Source organism: Stegodyphus dumicola, chromosome 5 (genome assembly GCF_044657685.1).
Source record: "Stegodyphus dumicola isolate Sdum_Otavi_A_Nest chromosome 5, ASM4465768v1".
NCBI classification, from domain to species: domain Eukaryota; kingdom Metazoa; phylum Arthropoda; class Arachnida; order Araneae; family Eresidae; genus Stegodyphus; species Stegodyphus dumicola.
The window spans coordinates 75,062,494-75,074,581 of record NC_140772.1 but is presented as its reverse complement, the minus strand read 5'-3'; the positions used below and the strand labels follow the sequence as shown (position 1 = coordinate 75,074,581).

Sequence of the window (12,088 nt, the reverse complement as noted above, 5' to 3'; positions counted from 1 at the left end):
GCATCTATAAGCACTTTTCAAGCACATTTTAAGAAACAAAAATAAGCACCCATTTAATTACATATATACACAACTGCATAATCTTAAAGAGGAAATGAGACTTGAAATTTAAAATATAAGAAATTCAGTATTTAATACTCATAAATTCAAAACTCAAGCATGGAAAACAGTTACAATATTTTTTTTTTTAAATTTTAATTTTAAATAACAGATCAATTTACAGAACTAATTTACAATGAGGATGAAAAAAAAAACCTAAACAAAACTGAACTATATTACAAGATTTAATGATCAGATTTCAGTTAAAATGATGAAATTTTAGTTAAAAATGCACAAAATAAATAATAATAATAAACCATATTTATTATAGTCACACAAAGTACTTCACACTATAAAAAAAATCTGATGCAAACACCACATAACTTCCTTTTACGGCCTAATAAATTACACACATTTTTTCTGCATTTCACTTATGAATTTCATTAGAGATATATTTCTCATTCAATTCTTTCAGTTCTCACTTCGCGGCAAGGAAAAACTACATAAAACTTCAAAATATCTTCATTAAAAATTGAAAAATATAGAAAAACAAAAAAACACCAAATCCAGTTAAAACAATAAAAAAAAATCAATTTTTACAATTAAAATTACAGTTTCTAGGGGAAAAACAAGCAATTTGGCAAGCTGGAAAGAAGGCAGCCTTTTTCAATACACAAAACTGAAAGTTTACTTTTGGTCCCAGTCAGTAAAAAGACAAAGATGCAGAAACAGACTTAATGCACTATTTTGCTAGTTTTCAAATGTACACAAATATATCTTCGATGTTATGCTTAGCTACACTTGAACAGCCTAAATTATTGATAATTCTACAATACTGATTAATTGTAGAATTTGTTGTAGAATTGATTATAATTAATAATTCTAGAATTATCAAAGTAGGTTAGGTTGGGTTACTTAATTACAGCAAAGCCTCGAGGGCTATCTGCCTAAGGGGAGGTATGCCTTCGTGGAGGACTTTCTAAGAGAAACTGGCTCGTATACACGTTACACATGGGAAAAACCACAAAAACACCCATGCAGCCAGCCCGTTCGTGGGATACGAACCTCGGACCGAACTACCAGCGTTCAGCGACTTTACCGCTCGGCCGCTGGTGGGCAATTATCAAAGTAGAATTATCAATTATCATAATATAAATATTGATAATTGATAATTTTACAATTCTTGATACTGCAAGCAGATTAATTAAAGGCATAAAAACCTTAACCAGAACATAACAACAATATAATTCAATCACTTTTAAAGAAAAAATGCACAATTTACCAATATATAAGAATAAGAAAAACTGAGCGACAAGAATTTACTTGGCTCACAGATAAAGTAACAGAGTGGGTAACACGTTTGAGTAACAGAGTGAGTAACACACAATCACACAGCAAGTAACACTTTTGGTGCAGCCGACTGCAAATAAAAGGGGAGGGGCACAACTACATGTTATAGCAGTCCTATACATAAAATTTAAATGGTCTGAGGCTACTTGCTTTTGAGTTATGCGAGATACATGCGTATATATACAGACGCATGAAAAAATTTCTTCTGAATCCCTTCAGCAATCCATTTTAGGAAAAAGAGTCCTTTATTCTGTCCTTAAGTACAGATGTCACACAAAAACATCATTAAATTGCATTCTATAGCGGTTAAAATGTATATTATTGTTGAAATATGATACACAATTTTTTTGTGATTTCAATACTTCCTTTACTTCATACCAGGAAGTAAAAAGAAACAAGAAAAAAGACTTATGCTTATTAATCAAGAATAGAATTTTTATGTTTGATTTTTCTTTTCTCTCTTTTCATTAATATTTGAATCTAGTTCTCTTAACTGAGTTTGTTTTTCACAAATAGCTTTTAAAATTTCATTAGATTTTTTTATGAGATTAAAGTCTTTTGAAAATTCAGCACTTTTAGCAAGTTCAAAGTTTATTTGCTTTATTTACAAGCACTTTAATATATCTTTCTAAGAGAGTTTTCTTCTCTTTAAGAGAAATCAATTTATCTGTTGATTCTGCTTTTTTTTTTCGAGGGGGGGGGACTTGAACAATTTCTTCTTTCTTTGTGCTCTTCCATATATAACCAATACTGTGAATGAGCTGATGAAGCTGCCATTTTCATCTCTTTCACAACTGATACATTGTGAATTCCACCCGTAAGAGTTTCATATAATCACAAACTATGCACTGGGAATTGCATGAATTTTCTTTAAGATTTTGTGTTTCTATATTTCTATTGATATTATATTCTCATTCAACAGATGCTTGCCCATGGGAAACAATAAAAATCATTTTAAATGTTTCCTATAACTTTTTTCATTAATGAATGTATTTTTCATTAATGAATGTATGCAAAAAAAGTATCTAATCTCATTTTTTGTAAGTTTTAAATTCTGTAAAGTATGGCTGGACAACATTTTAGATGAAACTGGAATATTCCGAAAATATATTATCTCATTCTTCTTCTGCAGTGTAACCTTTTGAAAGAAAATGCATCAATATACTTTTCATTTTCCCATATGCTTTTGTGCTGTTTTAAGCCATATACTTTGGATCCATAGAAACAGCATTTCAAATTAATGGATAATCAGCCGAACATTTCTCCATCAATTTTCAAGTAGTTGTAAAATAAAAGTTTGTGAGTCGCATTTAAAAGGAAGGTAATCTTTATGCATGATTTCTTATTTAGTGTATAGTCCTTGCAAGAGCTTATCAGCCCTAAATCCTAAATTAATTTTGCTGATTTCAATAACAATACTTTCTCCAAAAAATCAAACATTACACAAATATTTCAGTGATAAATTCATTTTTAGCATGTACTCTTCTTTTATCATTTTGAAATGTTGTAAAAGTTGCTTTACTAATTCGTGTAAATCAAAAGAAAAAAAAAGGGGGGGACAAGTGGTTCATTACTTTGGCACAAACCCAAAAGCCACACAAATGAAAAAATCTGATGTGTACACCATGACTTCCTTGCATGGAATATTAAAGTATATGCATTTTTTCTTGCGTTTCATTTAAACTTTTTGGATCGAATTAAATCTACTTCATCAATAGCACATAAACCACAATAGATTAAGTGCACTCTTTAAAATTCACTACATTTACTTACCATAGCGACACTCTGGTGCTAGGTTACTTTAACAATGTTACATCTCATTCATTTTATAACTCAGAATGCACAAAATTTATATCATCCGGAGAATAATCTAATCGTTGCCACATGTTCTATTCAAATGCTAGAATAAATCTAAAACGGTGTATAAAAGAATTTGTTGCATTCCTTAAAAAATAAATAAATAAAAAATATAAATAAAAATAAAATTTTAAAAAAATCTAAGAGTTTTCAGATTTTATACTACCCCCAAATGGGCATCCCCCCCATTTACAGACACGTTTCAAGAGAATTTGGGCTAACATCACTTTGGGTTGGAAATTTAAAAACAGCATACCTTTAGAATTTCTGACAGACACTCAGAAAAAATACTCTGCACACTAGAGATAAAAATGCTTTATTCCCTACAGTGTTGCCCTGCTCACTTTGAAATCATTGAGCTTTTTAATCACAAATTCATTATCGTGTTACACAATATGAAATAGGCAATAAAACAAATTCCAGATTCAGGCCTACGGGTGCTTCTATTCAGGAGGAGGCTATATTATTCAAAATTTCAAAATTTGACAGCTCTAGATTACATTGTTTTTTCACAATGCGAGAAGCATACATACATTCATGCAGATTCTTTATTACTTAATTTCTTTAATTATAATAAAAGGTGATAATACTTGGTGGCAACAATTTGAAAAATGATTCAGACTTTTAGTGACTCAATGCAAAATCCCATTTTAAGACTAACAGCTCTTCCTGGCTAATGCCATTTGGGCTAGAAAGTACTAAAAACAAAAAATAAATACTTTATAAAAAACTAAGCACCTATAAGGGCCTTTATAATCTCTTCTGAAATATAAGTAATTATAAGCAGTTGCAAGAACTGCTACACACCCTGTAAGCAGACCTCTGCAAATCTATGGAATGCAACTATATGTATGTTTTGTATAAGACAGATTATTTCCAAAACATATTACATAAATACATATATAAATTAATATTACAGCTCAGAAAACTGTTATTTGTAGCAGATAAACCTCAAGGTACAATTACTTACTTTGAAAAGAAGTTTTAGTTGTTTAAGATACTTTAGTTTTGCTTGGTTAAAATGTCGAACCTTTTCTGTAACTCTTTTCTTCTCCTCTTCCTCATCAATAATTTGTGAACTCTTTTTGTCATACTGTTGTTGCTTTATTATCAATTTTTGCTTTAAATTTCTTATCGATACCAGTCTTTTATTCAGTTCATCCTGAAAGAAAACTCAGAAAATGTAATATACTACGACACACAAAATTGAACTCTTATATTTTAATGAAAATATATTAGTAATATATTATATTTGTTCAATTTGCATAGCATAAAATATTTTTTATTATTACTTTTCTGTAAAATAGAATTCAAAAATCATGATTTAAATTAAGACTCTTCAAATTCAATTTTAGTTTAATCAAATTTTGGAACAGTGTATTTCAAAGATCCTTAGTTCCTGTATAAACAATTTCAAATGCCAATTTTAAAGTTCATAATTATTTCAGAGGGAAGTTCTGTTAAATAAAGAAAAGAGAGAGAAATGCTCTCTTTTCTTTAATTTTCCTTTAATTTATATTCTTTTTCCCCCTTAGTCACTTCAGATTCAAAAAATGCATTCAGTCTCTTAGAATTCACATATGTATTCTGTGTCTACTAATGATCTGTCATTACTTTTATACAATACTTAAACTTTTGTTTAAGTCTTCCAGATTTTACTTGCATCCTTCATCAGTTTTGGACTAAAGACTTATACTTCTTAATTTTTATATTTCTTAATAACGCTACACATACTTTAGAGTTAATTTCTATTTCCCTTTTATATTTAAAAATAACATGTTTTCTTATGAATTGTTACGTAACATAATTGTAATATGATTAAGATTTTCACCATTGCAAGCCATAGTCTCAGTTTCAATATTCTCACACTACAATCTGCAAAATTCAGATATTTTAAAAATATTTGATGATTATCATTTTTGTTTTCATATATAATAACTGGGTTACCAAAATATGGATCCGAAGGACTTATACCCATCTTCCCCTCCCACTGAGTCTCTTGAAAGGAACTTCTGATTCATCAATATTTTAAAAGCCTCCATGCCACACAGCTGTTACACACTTACAAACATAAGTCTTCTCCAAGATTTTCAATGGAGCTCAAAGTTCCTCTGAGTAAATTTGTAGAGACAGTAATAATGTTAAACCTAATTATTTTGATAGCATTTTTATATTATTCTTTTAAAACTGTACTTTTCAAACTGTTGAAACAAATTTCAATACCATTCTGCATTACTTACATGATTTTTTATAAAAAATTATGTTGAAAAAAAGCATTCACAGTGGAGATAATGAGTACTAAATTACTTCAAATGTCAACCCAAAATAAATAAATCACAAATTTGTATCTGACAATTCAGGTTTTACATGTACAGTAAAAACATTAACAAATCAAAATACTCCATATACTGACAAATCAAATAAGTGTTCACCGCAAAAGATATGAATTTCAGTTAGTCATGTGTATCTTTAAAAACTTACAGGTTTTATTAAAAGAAATAAGTCTAGAGATTATAATAGTATGGAATTACATAGCACAATGCCTTTGATGAAAAGTACTGAAGCCCGACAAGGTTCATACACAACTGTTTAAACGGAAATTAAGGTCTTTTAAGGAATATTTAAGTAACACAAAAAATAAATAAATAAAAATAAGGAACACAATAAAATAAAGCAATTAGCAATGCAAACACTTTGCACTCTTACAGTACTATTCTATGAATAAAACAGAAATATATAGGATGCATTATTTATTAAAGATAATCTAACATTTAATATTACTGTAAAAATAAGTTTGAGGATAAAACCAGCTCCTTAAAAGTTTTCAAGTAAATAACATTAAATTATGTATACAATTCTTGAAACAATAATATTTTATACTTACAACAGTCACACATATTTTAAAGAAAATAGTCACTAAAAAAATTCTTCTATTAAAAAATATTATTCATTATAAAAACACACTATTAAAATCTTAGTCTAAGGAAATTTTATAAAGTAGCAGATAATTATACATATAATTTATTATGTTAGTTTTAAAAAAAAGTAAAATTAAAAGATACAAAAAATCGCTAATACCATACAATATTTTGTCTTTTCCGTATGAATTTTTTTATGTATTTTAATTTAACTGTAACTACTTCCTTCTCTTTAACTACTTTTCTAAAATAATTTATTTTAGTAAATAAATCACTGTTCCTGTTACTCTCCACATCCTCAGTTAATTCGTAAATATCTTTTTGAATTTTTTTTTTTTTTTTTTTAACTTTATGTAATCAATTTTTTCTTCAATAATTTTTCTCTTCATCTCTAAATTTTCAAATTTAATGAAAAAATTTTAGGCCTAAAAATCTGCATGCCTTTAGAATGCACACATGATGTTAATATTATAAATTTAAAAATTTCGATATTAAGAATAATTCCAGAAAATGATATTGAGAAATTCTATAAGTTTTCTATAATATTGTATGATATATACGTATCATACAATCTGATACATTGGATGAAGCTGTTAAATTGTAAAGTTTTAATACCTTGATTAATACAGATATTTCTTTCTACAGTGCATCTCCATATCACTTGCAATTTTCCATTTTTCTGAATACAGAAAATCTCACTAAATTGCATTCTGGTGACCTTGCAAGATTGATATAGCCTGCCCTTTGTTACGAAGCCAAGAGCATTTTTGATATCATTTTAACTGCACCAAACAGCTAACACAATTCGTATAATGAGAAATTAATGAACAAAATTTTTTCACAAAATAGATCTATTCTGTATTAATATCATTTATATATTTTTCATTCTGTCACAGGCCTTTTTCTCAATTTTTTCAATTAAAATACCTTCCATTTTCTATTTAAATAAAAAGCCAGATTAAAAAAAAAATAAGAAAAAAGAATAAAATTAATTTTATGAAGAAAGCTATGACATATCTGGATATTTCAAAAGAATTATCTGAGGAAACACATTTACAGCAAATGAAATAACTAATATAATTTCAGTAGCTTTTCTGCTCTTGCTTAGCTAAAAATATTCTGCTTTTATAACATTTATTATTTTATTTAAATTTCAGAATCAAAATATCCAAAATTCAGCAGTACAAAAGGCAAAGACATTTTTAAAACATGGCACTTGGAAATATTTTATTTTTATATTATTTTCTAAAAATATATAATTTTAATACAGGGTAATCCAAAAGTCCATTAACATTTGAATATTCAATGATTCATGGAAAAATGTAGGTCAAGAGGTAAATATTGACCCACATGTTTGAAATGACATGGAATTTTATTGAAAGACAAAAAAAAAAAAAAAAAAAAAATTCCTTCAAGCAAATACGCTGTTTTGCTAATCAAACTGTCAGCGTGGTGGGTGAGAAGTGCCTATGTTACAGAATAGCATCAGCCTAGCCTAGCTGATAAAACACCTGTTGGAAGGCATGAATTTTATGCAGGATGGCACTCCACCTCATATTGCTACACATGTGAAAGATCTCTTGCACAGATCATTTGGTGAGGATCGCATGCTGAGCCACCACTTCCATCATGCTTGGCATCTCAGGTCCCCGCATCTCAATCTATATGATTATTGGTTGTAGGGTTACTTGAAATCACAAGTCTACTGTGATGGTCCGATCTCATTAGGGATTTAAAAAGACAACATCCAATGGCTATTTCTCACCATATGCTGTACATTGCTGCTCACAACACTGTCCCTCGACTGCAGGTATTATTGAACATTTAATTTAGAAGTCAAACAACAATTTATTGTTATTTTAACCTAAAAAATGTTGAACATTTGTTATAAAGAACATAGTCTTTACTAAAAAATCAACTGTTATGCTAATTATTGCTTTTGTTATATGATCACATCTGTTGGCTGTTTTAAGAACTTTTTTTCCCTTTCAATGAAATCCAAGGATATTTCAAGCATGTGTGTCAGTCAGAGATGTAGCTAGGGTTTTCAGTGTCCAGGGACAATCGATAATTTAGCACCCGTTTGCTGAGAATGGAAAATATTCAATTCTAAAATTTCACAACAGTAATTTGGTGCCACCTGGAGGCTGCACAAGGGAACACATGTTCCCCCTCTGACTACACCACTGGTGTCAGTTTTTTACCTCTCTACCTACATTATTCAGTGAATTATTAAATTTTCAAATGTTAACAGATTTTTGGGTCACCCTGTATACTGTCATTATTTTAATGACATCAAAATAACATTATCATACTTGAAAAGAAATCAACAAGAAATTCATAAATCATTGAAATAAAATTCTTGTAAATTGATCTTAATATCTGTCTGTAATATATTAGTAACAACATACACAATTTTCCACATACGCTTTATGTATCCATTTAGTTTTTTTATTTTAATTGCTCCCAAAACCCAGAATAAAATTTGAAGTGTATGTTGTTCGAACCATTTTTTGCATTGTTCTCTGGAGAATGTAGGTATGGGAGTTTATTGACAAAACTATTTTTTGATAAATATAAAAACAGTGGTACTTTTTGGTACAATAAATACAGTCCACACTATAAAGACCATATAGGGACTTTATCTAGACAAATTAATTATAGTTCAGAAAACTGGCTTACTTCATATTTTCGAACAGTGAATCCAAATTTTTTACTTCCCATCACAAATTCTAATGGATTCATTAATCTTGCTCTAACAGAAGAATTGGCTTTACAACCAACTATTGTCATCAATCTTTATTTTATTTATTCATTCTTATCTGACTCATCGTAACTTCTCTGGGGTAATGTTTTAGAAATGGTCCCCATTGTAACTCATTGTGCAGGAGCATGAGCAGTTAAACCACCTGCAGAAATATAGAGTATCTCTCCCCAGATTTGTACTGTTCTAATACTGGCAAATTTTCTCAGAACATCCTCCCCCTTTTTTTGTTTCTTTTTGAACCACTTTTGTTTCAATTTTAATATGTGTATTTAGTGTTAGAATGTTAACCTTTTCATGACCAAAATGGTGCTCCAACAAAGTTATTGGACTAATTGAGAGATCAAACAATAAAATGAAAAAGTGAAAGAATAAATGTATGTTTCCAAAGAATGGCAGCTCAGCTCATGTTAAAGCCAGTTTAAACTGGTTATTTTTTCATTTGCATATCAAAATTACAGAGTTATTTTCATTTACTGAGAAAGAAACTGTAAAAAAGTTGCTTCGAGAAACAATAATGTTCTAGCATTAAATTTTGTTACAAATTATGCAAATCTGCTACCACATTAGAGGTGATTTGAACAGTATATGGTGATGCATCATTATGAAGAACACAAGCATCTGAGAAGTGCAACTGCTTTCAGTGTGGGTGCGAAAGCACTGAAGATGAACCAGAGATAGTCCACTCAGTCCAAGGTCTATCAAAGAGTGGTCCAGGACCTGGCTACGTTGAAGGATAACAATATTACGGACTGTACGGGAGATTCCTGCAGACATGTTACTTTCTGCTGTTGTGCATACTGGGCACAGAATGCAATATGCGGTCCACAACAATGGCAGCCACAATGAACCTCATTTGAATGCAAAGTAAAAGGTAATTTCCCTATTGATTTGCATTTGTTAACACATTATTTTCTATTACACAACGCCAAATATTCCCCTAGCGGTAACTTTTGGAACTTTTTTTTTTTCCCCCCGGAATCCTTCGTCCCCCGTCTTGTTTAATCTTCTTACAAAATGCCGCGTCATTCTCGCAAGTAGATCGCGCTAAAGAACACTGTGAGCACTATCAGTTTAATTATGGCCACCCGTTATATCACAGTGGAAGATGATATCTGGTGTCTACAATATGACACAGAATTAAAAGACAAAGTGCACAATGGAAAAAACCATCTTCACTTATTTAAAAAAGGGGGGGATGTCGGAAAAGACTTAAATGGTGCTCGCTGCACTCTTGGATTGCAAAGAACTTATTCCCCATGAATTTGTGTCCGAAAATCAATCAACTAAAGCAGATTATTTTTCTATTCAGAAACAGGATAAGGTGAATTAAAAAGGAACTTTTTAACTCTGAGAAATAGTTTTTTTTGCATGATAATGCTAGATTCCCAACAGCACTGTCTGTACATCTTGCTAAGCATTTAATCAACCAAGATATTCTCCCAACTAATCACCAGCTATTTCTTCCTTTTTTCGAAGTTTAAGGACAGTTTCAGTGACTTGAAGAGAAGTTGGAAAAATTGTATAGACCACTCTGGCAATTAAGGAGATGTTCTTTTGAAGGTTAGCAATCTTTTCTTTATTTATAATAAATTGTGCCGTAACTTTATGGGCACACATCTTGTAATTTTGATTTAATTATTTTCTCTTGATACAAACACATATACATATGCAAAATATAAAATTATGAAGAAAAATTTATTGCTAAATTCAAGTTTTAATTAAAGTACAACCCTTAGAAGGCACTTTTCAAGTTAATAAAGTAATGCAACCAACTACGCATTTTCTTTCACCACTTCGCCTGCCTGCTAGCAACATGTCACTTAACCCTTTGTTGCTCAGTGTTCCACTACATGGAACACCCAATTTGAATTGCTTCTGAAACCGTTAAATTCAACCATAAATGGATAAAAAAGCCTTTATAATATACTTTGAACTTCTCTTTTTAAATAGTAGATGGCAGCATATCACAAGCATACTCAGAATTTTTATTTATGATGTGTTATTAAAATCCACTTATTTTCTAGATGTTTTTGTGATACAAAAAAATTTCCGTATAATTTTGATGGCTGTACTCTATATTATTTGTTATATATTTTTTTACATTTTTCATACAAAAAGCATGTGCAGAGTCACTGAATAAAACGGGGTGTTCCATGAGGTAGAACACTGCAACTTTAGCGATCTCATGCTATTACACATCAGAACATCAGTCTTAGGAGAAAACATGTGTTGTATATGTTTTCTTTTTCCATTTTTTGGGGGGGGGATGAATTCAAACAAAGCAGTCTTGAGGGGTGAGGTGTAGTTTGTGCTATGAAAGCCCTAGTATGGGCATCTTGAAATTTTTGTGAGTAGTTTTCAGGGGGAAATTTTATCAGTAGTTTGAGTCATGTTATTTAGGAGAGCTGCGCAAATTTTTTTGCTGTTGCTTTTTAGTCTTATTCCCATTTATTTACAATAATTGTGTATGTATAGCTTATAGCTTATTTTTCTTTATTGCTAATATTAATTACAGTTAATTTTTTATTATTAATTTTCCATAAATGGCACGGAGAGGTCTAACTCTTTCCGAAGCACTAAAAGTGCTTCATGAATTACCCTCTGATTCTGAATCAGAACATGAAGATAGTAGCGATACTGAGATATACGTTCCTGAACCATTTGTGTAATCCGATGATGATATGTCGGATGAAACTCATTTATTTGATGAGAAGGTTGATAATCCATCTCACACAGGCCCCTCTACACAACCTAAAATTTTTACTTGGATTTCTAAACATATTGTTGCATGGAACAGAAGCCTCACAAAACAAGTTTTGTGTTCAAAACCTGCAAAGTTGGTCTATCAAAAAGATGTGACATGCTTTGAAAATTTCACGAAGCTAAGAAATCGAAAAATTTGTAATTATTTTTCTATATACGACTTGTGTATATACATATATTTATCTCATTTATCCATATATATCCAAGAAAGTTGTGTATATGCAGAAAACCAAGTATACAGCTATAATACAGTGTTTTTTCATTATTATACATAAGCTTCTATTCATTTCCGTGCTTCACTGCAGTGCTCACTTAGTCGCACTTTTAAGAGCTCTGGCGGCGCAATGTTCCACCTCATGGAACACCCACAGAATTGAAACAGTAAGTGCAATTT

At 30.3% G+C, this 12,088-nt stretch overlaps 1 protein-coding gene across 2 annotated transcripts in view; it reads right to left on the bottom strand.

Moving 5' to 3' along the window:
* The window catches only part of SMC5 (structural maintenance of chromosomes 5), a 265,998-nt gene that overhangs the window by 93,400 nt on the left and 160,510 nt on the right, over positions 1-12,088 (bottom strand). For both annotated transcript variants that reach the window (XM_085816785.1, XM_085816786.1), the window contains exon 17: positions 4,217-4,408. In XM_085816785.1, the coding sequence (XP_085672911.1) occupies positions 4,217-4,408 (192 nt within the window). The remainder of the gene's footprint in view (positions 1-4,216; positions 4,409-12,088) is intronic.